This window comes from Seriola dumerili, unplaced genomic scaffold (genome assembly GCF_002260705.1).
Source record: "Seriola dumerili isolate Sdu_G_001 unplaced genomic scaffold, Sdu_1.0 BDQW01000002.1, whole genome shotgun sequence".
Classification (NCBI taxonomy): domain Eukaryota; kingdom Metazoa; phylum Chordata; class Actinopteri; order Carangiformes; family Carangidae; genus Seriola; species Seriola dumerili.
Window position 1 is genome coordinate 6,371,259 of NW_019174257.1, and position 15,017 is coordinate 6,386,275.

General features: G+C 39.6%; 1 protein-coding gene across 1 annotated transcript; it reads left to right on the forward strand.

Annotated features, from left to right (window-relative positions):
• The first annotated feature begins 909 nt into the window (after positions 1-909).
• Positions 910-14,477, forward strand: LOC111236903 (disabled homolog 2-like). The gene is made up of 10 exons (XM_022765847.1): positions 910-1,001; positions 1,165-1,294; positions 5,604-5,743; positions 8,816-8,914; positions 9,788-9,919; positions 10,426-10,512; positions 10,602-10,649; positions 10,775-10,837; positions 11,333-11,423; positions 13,156-14,477. Exons 2-10 carry the CDS (start codon positions 1,213-1,215, stop codon positions 13,575-13,577), a joined length of 1,164 nt encoding a protein of 387 aa, XP_022621568.1. The 5' UTR covers positions 910-1,001; positions 1,165-1,212; the 3' UTR covers positions 13,578-14,477.
• Positions 14,478-15,017: the final 540 nt, after the last annotated feature.

A 15,017-nucleotide genomic window follows, 5' to 3' on the forward strand; every position in this document is an offset into this window, starting at 1 on the left:
GCCTTAAGTTTTTAACAGAAAGCCTGCATCACAAAGTGGAGTGAATCCTGTTGTGTTTTTGGTGACACACGTGGTTTGAAGCGACATGTCTTGACAACTATTTTATGGATTGCCATGAAAAGTGGTACACACATTCATGTGCACTGTAATGACTCTGGTGATCCTCTGACTGTGAATTTAGCACCATCATCAGGTCAAAACTTAAATTTGTCCAATACTTTGCTTTATGACCAAAGTACTGCAAAATTACATTCCCATCAACTTCAGTTTACTTGGCTAATTAGCAAATGTTAGCATGCTAACACGCTAAACACTATACTCACTAAACATCAGCATGTTAGCCTTGTCATTGTAAGCATTTTAGCATGCTGTCGTTAGCATTTAGCGGAAGACTATTAGTTTTAATCTGTCTCTTGTAAGTGTCCAAGTTTGACCAGAAATGTGATACTTAATCACTTCAAGATTAAATGATACATGAATGATGAAGTCAAAACACTACAGGAATTATGAGATCAATCCTACATTTTGCAATAAAGAAAAAAAAGTTGCAATTTAAGTGGTTTACATGAGGCATTACATAACATTGTAGTCAAATCAAATTTCAAATTTCAAAATATCTAAAGCGAGAAATTTCTCTTCTGAAGGGTTTGTGTCATCTGGTTTCTCTCAACTATCCTTCCTGCAGAGTTTTTCAGCGCTATGTTTTTTTTGGCAGGGGGGCACATTTAGTTTAGCTGTTATTTTAAGAAAATACCACCCAAAGTCTGTCTTTGAGGGAAACACATGACCTCACACTCATCTCCTAAGGGAAAGCACCATATACTGACTATTCTTCCAATTAGAAGCTCTCCAGTCCTCTACACAAGTTCCCATGTACTTGAGCCTCCCAGCAGATGTTAATATATGACCAGTGTGTCTACATCCTGACCTTTGACTCTGAGAAGTTTCGGCTATGAGTCAAGCCAGGCAGCAGTGTCAGAGCAGAGACGTACTCCCAGCAGGTGAGGTGAATCAAACGGTCTCTCTTGTTCAAATTCATCTCAGAAGTCCTTAAATCTGTGGATGCTTTTTCTGTGCAGTTTGACAACAATAATATCTGTCATTGAACTGATTTAGCATGCTCTTTTGCAGCCACCAACTGTGACAGTCACATTGTGTTCACAGGGATCCTGAGCCCCCCCAGCTTACAATTTCCAAACAAACTTCGTCAAGATGGAGATGGAGCAAACGGCTGGAAGTTGTCCTGCCCCGGGCCAAGCTGCTGTCAGGACCTGGCTCCCCACCAGTACAAAAGGTAAAAGTATCTGGCTGCTGCTGACTGTCAGGATTCATTCTTAGAAAAAAACATAAGTTCAGAGATGTGCCCTTCACCTGTGACCTGTGAAAAACCTATCAAAACCTGCTGAATGTACGCTTCCTTGCCTTTTCTTTGGACATGATTAGTCAGGCTGCTTCAATTCCTTAAATCCCATCAATTCTAATAGTTACAACATAATCCCTGAAAATAACCAAAGTCATTATTCCCAGCAAAATCAAAATCATTAATTTCTTTCTTTTATTCTAAACTTGTTGCTTCATTTTTGTTGAAACGTCAAAAAGAGACAAATACATAACTTTGCTGTCTGAGATCTCAAATCAGATTTGACTTGATGTGTACAATCTCTCTAAAGACGCCGAGCAGTTGCAGAACTGCTATTTTCTTTCAATAAGAATAAAGTTTTAATGTGACTGACTAGATTTACATTCTTTTTAACAGTTTTTCTGTAGCGACGCATCTCTGCCGAATGTGCATGGACTGAATTGACGCTGTCAGTGGGAAGAATTTCATCCAAAATGAGACCAAATCCAAAAGCCGAAAAAGAAAAAAATGGATATGTGGGATCCAGTGTTTCTGAGAGACTAAAGATGTGTTCAAACAGAACGCAAAGTAAATTTTACACCTTGCATCATTCACATGAATTTGACAGCCAGGCACTTTTTGCAGGTTATGTTTATTTGCCTCTGACTGAACTAAGAACTGACTAGAAACTCTTGCTCTTTCTGTTATTTCTCTCCATCCTCTCTCCTCTCTCTCCTCACGTGCGAATCTTCCCCTCAAGTTGACACATTTTCAACTCCTGTAGAAGCATCTTTGCATCAGTTCGTATCATTCTGTGTGAATTCGCATCTAATTTCTTCTTCCTTCCTTCCATTCTCTGCCTGTAAAATCTAGGAACATCTCAGTCTCTGTTTCTTTGATTTTGACCCTTCTTTTTTAAAATATGTCTTTTCTCTGTTCCCCAACTTTATGGTTCAGTACCAAACCACTGGTGTAGCCCTGTGCCTGATATAAATAATTGCCCTCAATCCTTCAGTGGATGTAAATGTGGTCTCTTTTTGGTGAGAATCAGCGACGCTTCATTTCAACTGAGAGTGATTATGTTTGTTTTCTCAATCTTGATTAACTAGAGGGTGTCTATCTGTTCCAGCAGTTCGAGAAACACACTGTTGATGCCACTTGTTGAGTTATACAATAGTGTTGCTAATAGACGCTTTCATGTGAACTGGATAAATATCGGTTTATCTGGTGTAAATTACAGCTCACGTTGCTCCAAAACGCCGTGTCCTTGACTGTTTACATTTGGAAAAGCAGATGTTTAGTGAGCAGAGTGATAGATTGTCAGCGAAGCTTTAAAAATGTAAATCTTGCATTTTTACACACTGCTCAGACGTGTTAATCATTAGCCATCAGGAGAAACTATGGCTTTATGAGAATATGATCACTTTGGCTTAGACTATAATCTATTTCTGTGCCTGTAAAAACCTTTACTAACCTTTACTAAAGCGCTTTTGTAGCACTAACCACACTTGGGATTCAGCATGTGAACCTCAGGCTGCAGTGCCAAAGTCCTGGGCTTTGTCAAATTTAGCCGTAATTTCTTTCTTCAAAAATATGCAAAAGTAATCTAGGCAGCAATTGTTTCCTGCAAAACGTATTTGGCAAATTAGTGAGATGTCTTCCAGGAGACAGGATAAAGAGCTTTTGTTGTAGCTGACTAATAAGTGAGTCCTTAAAAGTGACCACAAGGATCTTGAATTGGATACTGAATTTGATGAGAATACTTGATCAAGATACTTTCAGCGGCATTGTGGTCCAGTTGTCAGGGATCCAAGGATGTCTGCTCAGCCAAATGAAAAGCCTGACTTTTTTCTGTACTTTGCCATAGCTGCTCAACGATGGATCTGTGGTATCTTCTCATGAGTATCAGCATCAGTGTAACATTTAGGGACAGTTGTTTGGTCTAGTTTGGTTTGGATTATTGACAACATTATGATGCATTTATAAAACACGACATAGAGAACGAAAACGTCTTAAGACCATAAACCGGAAAAAAGATGGAGGCATACATTTCAATACTGGAAACCTGAACCTTAAAAGCATAAAATACATAACCGTTCTTTTAACAATACCTTAAAACTCAGACAGGGTAGACGGTGTTCCAGACATCCCAAAAACCAAACTATAATATATGATAAAATAGACATTTTAAAAGTAGCCTTCAACAATGTTTCAAGTTCTTAGGAGGCAGAAATCAAAGTAAAACGTGAAACAGTGCAGTGAGATATCTACATGGGATTGCTTGTCTACTGGACTTGGTTGTGGATACTTGAAGACGTGTCACGTCTCATCCAAGAGGCTTCTTCAGTTCTGACCGACTGGTGGGGAGTGCCATGGATTTAACCTCTGTACGGTCGTTATCAAGGCCATTGATGTCACTTGGTTCATCAGTGCTCCCAGCTGTTGTAACGACAGTCATTAGAGGAGTTGGCCCTCCTGTGTTGAGCCATGTGTTTGTTCAGTAGTTGTTTAGTTGATATACAAGTCTGATATACAAGTCTGTGTACACCAGAGCTACAGGTGGTGAAGAAAAAAAGGGAAAAACGCAACAACATCGTCATCCCCTGCGTGTCTGCAGTAAGACACTCAGGAGGATCTTCAACAAGCACTGCATCTCCGTGTTTTTCAAAACCCAGCAACGCACTAAGACAGAAACCTGTCCATTCAAAAGGCTGCACACCCAAACACAGGAAAAGCAGTGTAGTATATGCAGTCCAGTGCAGTGAGGAATGCACAGACTTTCATATTGGGAAGGGCCAGCTCCTCAGGTCGAGACTCAGCAGTTTACCTACACCTGAAGGGTAAGGGACACTCCCTCAAGGACAACAGTGTACATATTTTAGGAAGGGAGGACAGGTGGTTCTGGTAAAGAGAAGTGAGAGACGCTATCTACGTTAAACTAGAGAAACCATCCGTCAACAGAGGAGGAGGTCTACGGCGACACCACTTATCCCCCACTAACAATGTCGTCCTTCAACCCTGCAGGAAATTTAACAACCATTTACACGTGGCCTCAGATGACTTTACGACAACTTTAACAACTGTCTTTACAACAGCCAAGAGCACTAACGAACCAAGTGACATCAAGGCCTTGAAAATGACCCCACAGCAGTTAAATGACCGGGACTCCCCACCAGTCAGTCAGAACCTGAAGAAGCCTCCCGGATGAGACGTCCTTATGTATTCACAACCGAGTCCAGTTGCCCTCAATTCAACTCTCCTTGGATACGCTGCTTGAGTTGTATCATGTGTCCTCCAGGCTTTCACTGCAGTTTATTTTGCCAACTCAGGTCACTCTACAGTCGAGCTTCTCCAAATAACAGGAAAGAGATCTGTCCGTCACAGGAGGTGGTTGAAGCTGAGCATTGTCAGGAGAATATATATAACTCACCCGCATTAGAAACTCCACATCTAACAGAGCAGTAGCAAATGGGCAAAATGAAAAATGTCTTCATGCCTATGTGAGAATTTAGCATTGGGGCTTTTATTGGCTCATTTCCCCAGTTCACTGTCTGCAAAAACAGCAGCCTGTGTTTTCGAAAAAAAAGGAGCAATTTTTGTTAATTTTACTGGGTATTTCACTTGTTACAATCACCAACTTACAATACTGACTTTGACTACTGGACTGTTTAACACAGATGTGAAACCTATTAGAGTTTAACATTAAACTAGACCACGACTTAACGCCAGTAAACTGTTACACAACACGCATGAAACTGTTTAAGAGCCGACCTTTGTTACATCAACACATACTAACATTTCCATACTTGCTAAATTACCTGTTTCCATTCCAGGAAATGAAATGAAACATTGACCAAGGATCAGTCAAATGCCCCCTCAGCAATTTGCTTACACACACACACACACAAACACACACACACACACACACACACACACACACACACACATGGAAAACACATTCAGAGCAAAAAGACGCACATACTTGTACTGTTTATCTGTTTACAAAGATACACACAAATATGTATTTATTAACACAAAAATGCACACAGTCACAGAGACACAAACAAAGGCATTACGGTGAAGACACACAAGTGCAAACACATCGAAAACACAAATACACATGAGCTTTTATTGAATTATGACACACAAACATTATTAAAACACAACAGATTAATATAAATATACACAGACACGCATTTCCGTGCTCTCACACAGATTTATCCTCACAGTTTGACCCTTTATTTCCTCTCCTCGTGTTTCCCAGGAGCCGCCAGCACACCCAGTGACACCACCTCCCGTTTTCATGGAGACGGTGTTCGGTACAAAGCCAAGCTGATCGGTGTAGACCCGGTACCCGAGGCGCAGGGGGACAAGATGTGCTGGGACTCCATGATGAAACTAAAGGTAGTCTGTCCTCCACTGCCAAAATAAACTTACCTCTGTCTTGTCTTGATTAAAGATGGTTAATTGCCTGTGAGATGATCTTCTCCTCCTCTATGTTCAAAGTCATTTTATCAGAGAGCAAATTAAAGATAAACACCAGACGTCTGGTATCACATGACAGGAGAGATGGAAAATCTGTCGTCAGTGGTTGTTATGAGCTAGAGCGATTTGTCTTCAGAGGCCAGTATTTAATTCAAACCATTGCACAAAAATGCTGTTTTGTCAAAAGCCGTGAGGTGTAATTTTCAGGCTGCTAAGCCATCTGTCTGTTAACCCCCACAACTATTGGAAGGATTGTCATGAAAATTTAGTAAAGAGACATTTATGGTTTCCAGATGATAAACCCTACTGGTGATCGTCCGCCTTCTCCTCTTGCACCACCATGACGTTGACATTTTGGGGTGAAATGTCTTGACAGCTATAGAGTTGCGAACCGGGGAGAGCTGTTTGGGCATCTCTTGTGCATGGACATGTTCAATCATCGTTGCAAATGATCAACAACTGTGTTTCCGAAATATCTGCTAAAAAGAAAAAATGGATATACAAAATTCAGGCTTAAATTAAAAAATTTAGCTGAGAAGTTGACTACGACTCCCAGGGTGCATCTCATTGACAGTGAAAACAGGATGTACAGCTTAAATTGTTTCACTTTTAATTTAATGATTTGATAGAATTAAGCAGCTGTGGTGCCACTTTTCAATAATGAAGTATTTTGAATTTCCAGGAGAGTCCTGTGTTACATGACATGAAATTTAGTACAAACATCAGCCTCACACAGCTGTAGAGTAAAGGTGGGGATTAAAAATATAATTCGGACATGACCACTGATCGGACCAAGTTTAATCAGGTCCGTTCCAGTCTGGATCAGTTAGTTTTGACAGTCAGCAGATAAAATCATATAGTGTGTGATATGTTAAGACTCTAATATTAAGCTGTCAGATCCAGTTACTGCCAGTCATTCTTATAAAGATTTCTTTAAATATGATGTTTGCATCACTTGTTTGCATCACATGAGCAGCTTTGCCTGAAAAAAGCTTTCCCTCACCTCTCTGTATCCACCTCTCCATCCAGGGCCTCATCCAAACTAGTTCTTAGTCTTTTCAGCACAAATGTCACTGCTTAAACAGTTCAAGCCCCTGGTGGTCGGAGAACACATTTGGCGTTCTTGTAGAGTTTGTGAGGTCGCTTACTGCCACAGCTTCAGCTGGTCCAGTTGTTCAGTGTGTTGTCGAGTGTATTTTCTCAGCCATAAAGTTTATGTTCCTCCCTGGCTGTCACATCTGTGCAAGTTGATGGAAACAGTCTTTATATGTGGGGATTGTCGGTCTTTGTAGGTCCCAGCTACTTTTGAGGTGTGTCCCAAGCTTTAGTCTTATAGAAACATTGATACATTATAATGTATAATAACATCAGATTAACGGTCATGTTGGTATGTTGCAGTTTGAAATTGTACCATTCTGGAGACAACGCAGTGGTAGTGAAAAATAACACTTGTTAATGAAGACTGAATTTGACCAAGTAGTTCATTAGGCCAACTCCATCCACCAACAATCTCAATCACGGCCTCTTTCCTTTGGATTAGGAGCGATGTAGTGAAAGAACTTTGTCGTGCCTCCGCCCCATAAAAAGGGCAGATGATGGTGTTTGGGCACTGGAAACTTTAAAAGGGATTTCCAAATAAAGCATGTCAGCAGCTGTAAGTGCTCGAAAAAATTTGATTTTATTAACAAAAATATTACCAAACAGAAGAAAAATTAACCTTGGGAAATTCACGAAAAAATAATCTAAGCCATAACGTCAAAGAAATACAATCTGCAGCCTCACAGCAAGCTGCCACCTGCTCTGAGTCTCTGTATCGACTCCTCACTGGCATCTTATCTTCTCCTTCTCACCAAACTGGAGCCTCCCACCAACTCAGGTAAGTATGGGGATGAGCTAATCATCCCACTGATTAAATAACAATGTTAATGACAGAACAATGATAATGTGGGGGATCAGGGCCTAGTGAAAAGGGAATGGAGCAGCCTTTTTAAAAACTTGTTTTCTCAAATGTAGAAGGAGTTGTGGGAAAATTCCTGCAGTGGAGATCAGGCTTTTGATTATATTTGACATCCCAGTGAGTCCTGACATATCATTGACTTCATGCCCTCTAATCTCACAGGACTTTGCACGAGCCAGAGAGAGAAAATAATAAATCAGACTGTCTATGAACAACAGTTTGCCAAAGTCAATGTGTAACTTACACTTTTAAATATTACAAACTTGCCTATTTACAACTATTAAATTACTGTCCTCATATTATATTATATTAAAGCCACTATGTGTGCAATCTCTTATTCAGCATTACTTTCATTGATCTTTCTGAAAGTTAAGTGTGTCCTGATGTTTTTGTTTGAGATGATTTAAACAATTATTACTTTGTGACAATAATATCCACGCTCTTCAATGCTGAGTGTTGCACTTTCAAAACCCCTGCGCACAGCTGTTGTGTATGTGGTCTGTATGTGGTTACAGCTACAGTTGCTATGATTAGACAATCATGAGGGAAGAGCTTGAGTGAAACAACGGTTACAAAACAAATTCTTCACAAAAAAGTTTTGATTTAAATGATTATCAGTGTAAACATTAATCAATATTGATTTACTCCACTCCTTTCCACAGGAGCAGCGTCTTTGACATTACATTAAATTCAGCTGAGATATCCATGTAGATTTGTGTCACGTTTGCCTCATATTTTCCATCACCTGCACTGCACCCGTGTGTGTGTGTGTGTGTGTGTGTGTGTGTGTGTGTGTGGTGTGTGTGTGTGTGTGTGTGTGGTGTGTGTGGTGTGTGTGTGTTGTGTGTGTGTGTGTGTGTGGTGTGTGGTGTGTGTGTGTATGGTGTGAGTGTAGTGTGTGTGTGTGTGTGTGATGTGTGTGTGGTGTGTGTGTTGGTGTGGTGTGTGTGTGTGTGTGTGTGTGTGTGTGTGTGTGTGTGTGTGTGTGTGTATGTGTGTGTGTGTATGTGTGTGTGTGTGTGTTTGCATTTCAGGGCTTTGAGGCAGCAGCGAGGAAACAGGGGAAACACAAGCAGAGAGTTTGGCTGAAAGTTTCCTCCACCGGCCTGAAAATCGCGGATGAGCGGACAGGGGTGCGTCACGTGACTAAAATTCTCCCAACTCTCTCTCCTCGTTGCCTTGCCCTGTAGTTGTAGCACCCCCCTCAGGTTCATGATTGATCTTAAGTACTTTCTGTTTATTACTTCCAACCACAACAACCATTGTGGATTTCTAGTGAGGAGAAAAAGCTGGTTTCCTGCTTGGATTACCACATTAATACCACATAACATTTGCATTCTTACTCATTTTTCCAAAATTGGACAATTGTCCTGATTCCTTCAGGAGGTAAAGCTCAATATTTATACAACTGACATGCATCAGTCCCGTAAAACTATTCTCCAGTACTTTTCTTTCTAGTTTCTTGAGAAAGGGAAAAGTGTGGTGAGCCGCTTTACTCACAGATATTGTAAGATCTGATTTGATTCTCTGAACACCATAATGTTTGGCTTTTTTCCTCAAGTTACAATTTTCCCCTTAAGTTATTATTTGTTAAACATTTACAAGAAGTGGTGGTGAATGAAATGAGGAAGTAGTTTTTCCTATGTGAAATGAATACTGTGCTTTATGTGGAAGTTGGTGTTTGGAGAAGTTCTGCTTCCACATCTGCCTCTATATTTTGGTTCAATTTCTGATTCAAGTGCTGGTTGTAGTGATTAGAAACACTGCAGACTTTTGCCTGAAACTGAATTATTCTTTGAGATGACCCAGCAAATAACTTCTATAGTGATTTTATAGTTATGATATCTTATTTTCCCTTTTTTTTTTTCTTGCAGTAATGGTAGTTTTCTGTTCTCCCGTTTTTATTGCTGAATGGCAGTGCAGTGGTTATTGTATTATTATATATTATTACAGTGGATACTGTAAAGGACTAAAAGCTCAAATCCTTTTCATAATCTGCTTTACAGGCTGTACTTCATGAGCACGAGAGGAGCAGGATCAGCTCTTTGACAAAAGATGCGTCAGACCCCAGAGCTCTGGCCTACATCTACCAACACCAAGACGCCTACAGCCTCTTCTACATCAAGACAGCTAACCTGGTAACAACAAACAGTACACAAAGGGGAACAGACATGTCATGTGTATATATATATATATATATATATATATACATAGGGTAGTGTTCTTCATATGTGATGGTTATATTTAAGTGAAAAATGAGAAAAGCCTGAGGAAACATGACAAAAGAGAAAATGTGTCCCCAAAAAGATCATCACATTCATTTATTCATCATTTCAAACTTGGGGCACTTGAAAATGCAGAAACTTTATATTTCCTTGCATTTACTTTTGATTTGATGTAATTCTTCAACAAACACATTTTATAGAAAAGGTGAACATTATTTCGTCAGACTAGGTTCACCTTTTTTGAAGTCTATCTTTAAAAAAAATTGACATGCCGATATGTACTAAAATATTTTAGGTGACTGTAATCATTCCTCCTGGCTGCAAAGAGAGCCCTTCCTAATTGTACCAGTGTTGCATTGTACCACCCTGCAGTGAATGTGTTTGTTTAAACAGTGTGACATTTTATTTGGGTTCATCAGGCAGATCCAGTCCTGGCTGACATCAAGGAGGTTTGTCAAAGTCTGGACCAGGAGACACCACAGGAACCCGCAGAGGCACCGACACAAGTCAGAGAAAAACTTTGGGTTCATCAGTTGTTGTTTTTTTTTCCTATGTCAACACTGTATTCTGAATGTTGTTTCCTCTTGTTTTTCAGACCAGCTCTTTATTGCTTCTAAATGAGAATTCAGCCCTTCCAGCTGAGGTAAATTAAAGAACAATTAAGGCTCAGTTTTATTCCTAAAAAGAAAAATAATCTCTTCATCTGCTTTTTTCCAAATGATGGAGGTGGAGGTCACATGTTGAAACAATACTGACTGTTATTTTCAGGGACCAGCTTTTGAGGGTGTGTTCAGTCCACGGCCAGACTCTTCACCTGGACAATCGAACCAAGTAAACCACAACACAACATCTGTTATGTGAATGTTTTAATCCGCTGTGTTTATGAGAGTATTGACAATTTAACCACTAACCCACTGAACAGCTGTACCCAGAACAACAGGTAAAAATTAAAATCAAATCAAAATAAACAGTACATTACTTGACCTTTTGGAATATCATTGTTTTCAAATCAAATAATGAATAATGAGTAAATAAGGATAAACGTGTCCAAGTGGAAAATATGATTGCAAAAATACATCATATTCTCAATAGATGAGACGTCTCAAGTTCAAATTGGACATATGATTATCAAGGTGAGCTAGGTAGCTAGCAGCTCATCTTCTAAGATCCTGAACTAAGCAAATAGGTTGACACAGAATTTCTATTCTATTTGAATCTATATGTTATCTATGTAATTTGTCATTCATATCCACTATCGTTCAGCCAGTCACTCTATATTTTTAGAAATTAGATACAAACTAATGTTTTTTGTTTCTGTGTCTACAGGTCTCATCTAGGAAAGAGCTGATGGAAGTTTTCTCAGTCCAGCTGGAGGAGCCGCTGTCACCCCTCCAGAGCTCGTGTCCCAGTCAGCCAGGTCAGTGGTAACACGGGGCAAAGTGATGACGCGAGGAACCTTGAAGTGCAATAGGTTCGGAGTTCAGAAGTCAGATAACTCAAACATATTCAAAATATGCCAATACCATAAATAAATGCAAAAACAACCACAGACTAAAAAAGCCAATATGTCTTTAAGAGTCAAATAGCTTCAGGGAAAGTACTTTAAAACCACAAAGAGCCTGAGTGGAAGCGTTACCTGTTATTCCAAATCCAGGGCAACATGAACACCCTTCTCTCGTTTGGTCTCTGGTAATTATCTTCCATATTTTGCTTGATATTTTGAATCTATAGCATATTTTCTGTATATTTTTTCTTTACATATTTAGAACACAAGTCCCAGCAGTTTATTTCCACAGATGTTTATGAACTTCACACTGATTATGTAACTTGTAACATTAGTTTGAAAGTCCTGTGGCCAAAAATTACAGAATTGGCAGAGGCTTTTTCTGTCAGTTCTAGATGCAGTTTCCAATCTTTTTTTGGGGTTGTGGACATAAAAACATGACATATAAAAGTACAAAATATATTGCTTGTTCAGCCCCAGTCTTTCTGCCATCCCATCAAAGGGAGGATTCATACAGAGATGTAACACATACACTGATCACCTATCATGCAAATAGATATCATCAGATAAACAAACTTTCATCACTTCGGTCCTCTAGATTTCAAGGTTACTCGCTGTGGGCATCTCATTTGTATTTATTGAATAGGGGCATCAACACTTCTGTAATGTGTTAACACACACTGCGCTGTGGCAGTGAGACTGTGGTTAAATTAAATAACATGGTTGAAGTGCTGTGGAGCCTGCACACCAAAACTTCATTCATGTCTTTACAGAAAATCAGATAATATAAACTAAATATCTGATCCAGCCACGTGCGATTTAGAGTTCATAATAATACTGAGATATAATCAGAAGATCAAGCAGCAAGTTAAATAATTTAATTTAGACACAAACCATACACTGTTTCTCAGCAGCTGCTGCTCTTCAACTGACATCTGACCTTTGACCTGGAGACGCAAGAGAAACGTCAATTTTCCCTAAATGTACACAGTATTTTCCCATGATCGCTCTGTATAAGTACACAGGTCACATTACCATAATTCCCATGGTGCTGCTCCCATGATGGATTAAATAATCTCACACATTTTTACTGCCTCGTCTCAACTCGTGCTCAGTTCCCACAGATTCAGTTATCCGCGCCTCCTCCTTTACCTCTGCACGCTGGCAGTGTGTGGCAGTACAGAAGCCCTGATCCTGATTTCTTTTTATTTTCTATTATTATTAAAATGTTTTTTTTCTTTCCAAACATATTTTTTTAGGTAAATTGGTTCATAAACAAATGGATCAGTTGAATCATCAGGCAATTAATCAGTTGTTGCTCAGTTTGATAATAATAAAGTCAATAGAAGTATTATACATGTGTGTGCTTGATATTCAGTGACATCAACAGAATAAACTGGGGGAAAAGATAAGAGGAACAAAGAAGGAGATGGAAGAGTTTTATCTAAACAAAAAAAAAACCCACAGAATGTAAAGAGGACAAGTTAGCCAAACATGACTATCTGCACTAATACAGTATATAGTACGTAGACAGAGCAAGATCATTTTTTGTTTTTGTTGGGTTGCAGAGGATGACCAGATATGTATATATGTACATCCAGAGCAGGATTGAATTTTAACTCACTATCTTCTACTTTTCTCACAGAGTCTCCACAGCCTCCACAGCCAATGCTCTCCACCTCGCAGATCCTCTCCATGTTCCCCACCCAGCCACTAGGTGGCTCTCCATACGTCTCTCCGCCATACTCTCCCACTGCCATGCCCTGGGACCAGAGAGGGCCTCTGGGAAACCAGTGGGCTGGTCCTGCTGCGGCGCCCTGGCCAACCATCACTGGTGGCATGGCGGCATGGGCACCAGCAGGCGTCACAGCGCCCCCTGCAGGCAGCCAGGTGGAGGCTCACAGCGTGGTGAGCGCTCAGCCAGGGGTCATGTGGGGGGGGAATATACCCGCTTCACCCACCACTGTCAACGGGTACCCCACCCCTTTAAACTCCGGTTATGCTCCGACTGGAGCAACAGGAGCACTACAGACAGCGCCCCCCGGCTTGGACAATAATCTCCTGTGATGAACTCCACACCACCAACGTTTCATTCAACGCTTTATCCAACATCACATGGCAATATTTCAGTCTGCAGCAGATTAAAACCAAACACCCTGTCCCCACCCAGATATGAAATATAGACAGCAGACTGGATCACCAGCTACTTGGTATCATATACTCATGTTTCATTACAGTTACACAAAATCCACTCCTGTAACTGGACTTCACAAATCTTTAGCTCCCGTAATGAACTGGCTAAAATGAACACTAGCTTGATGTGATCTTGTGTTATCATGCAAGTGTGAAACTCTCCATTTATAAAATTCTTATTTTCAATCCAGAGAGAATTTACCATATTTTTCTCCTATTATTATTCTTGTAATTCCTTTCATGGCCGCTGTATGTGGAGTCATAAGAGTACCATCAAAAAGAGTAAATCCGTAAAAGAATAAGAAAATAAATATGGAAATATAAACAGAAAGAGATCAAAAAATAAAAATGCTTTTATCTGTTGCTTTTGCTTATGCTTCTAAATTAGTCTCCTTATGTTTAGCTAAAATCTTGGTGCTAGTATTATTATCTAACCACCTGAATCTGGCCGTTCACTCCTTCTTTTGTTTTCATAAATTTAAATATGTGATGCAATGGAAAAACAGTCAGAGTTACAGTATAAGGTGTCCGTGACATTTACTGTCTGTTTAAACTGGAAAATGCAATGTTTCTTTCCAAAACAGAGCAGTTTCACTGCTGCTGTTTCTCATCAAATGAAAACTGAGAGACGTTGATACTAATCATATTTAATTTCTTCTGCAGTCTACTCTGTTTTTTCAGTTTTATCTGAAACACTGATAAACTTTTCCTGTCTTTATTTGGTCTGTATCAAATTAACTACAATTTGATATCTTATATAAAAGGTTTTTGTCAGTTCTTGTACTGTTCGTTTTTTGGGGAGTTTTCCTTATCCAGACCAAGACTCTAAGGACAGAGGGTGTCGTGTGCTGTAAAGACTATAAAGTCCTTTGGGGGCAATCACAATTTTGATTTGTGATATTTGTGATATATAAAGGACTTGACTTCACTTGTACAACCAGAATGAAATACAGAAAGCAGAAGCAAGCCTATTTCATCTCACTTCACCTCACTTTTACTTAGTTTCATTTTTCTTCAAAATTCAGAGCTTTACTTTTTCTTGTGTCCTCTGAATGAAATTATTTCATTCATCTTTGCTCTTTTTGTGCTTTCCTTTCCTTTCCTTTCCTTTCCTTTCCTTTCCTTTCCTTTCCTTTCCTTTCCTTTATTCATACAGCGAGATGATAAAACACAAAGAGCAGAGAAAATTGATAAATGCTGATAATACAAAATTACTTGCCAATCCTTGAAATGTGGCCCTTTTTTCTAAAAAAACATTCAAACATAATGAAAGCTCTGACCTTTCAAGAAGAAATGAAACAAACACTATGACAG

Bases quoted from the DNA above. Each gene is read 5' to 3' on its own strand.
- LOC111236903 (XM_022765847.1), top strand. From the start codon at position 1,213: ATGGAGATGGAGCAAACGGCTGGAAGTTGTCCTGCCCCGGGCCAAGCT. The intron at 9,920-10,425 runs GTAACAACAAAC...TGGGTTCATCAG, and splicing joins ACATCAAGACAGCTAACCTG to GCAGATCCAGTCCTGGCTGA. The intron at 10,838-11,332 runs GTAAACCACAAC...CTGTGTCTACAG, and splicing joins CACCTGGACAATCGAACCAA to GTCTCATCTAGGAAAGAGCT.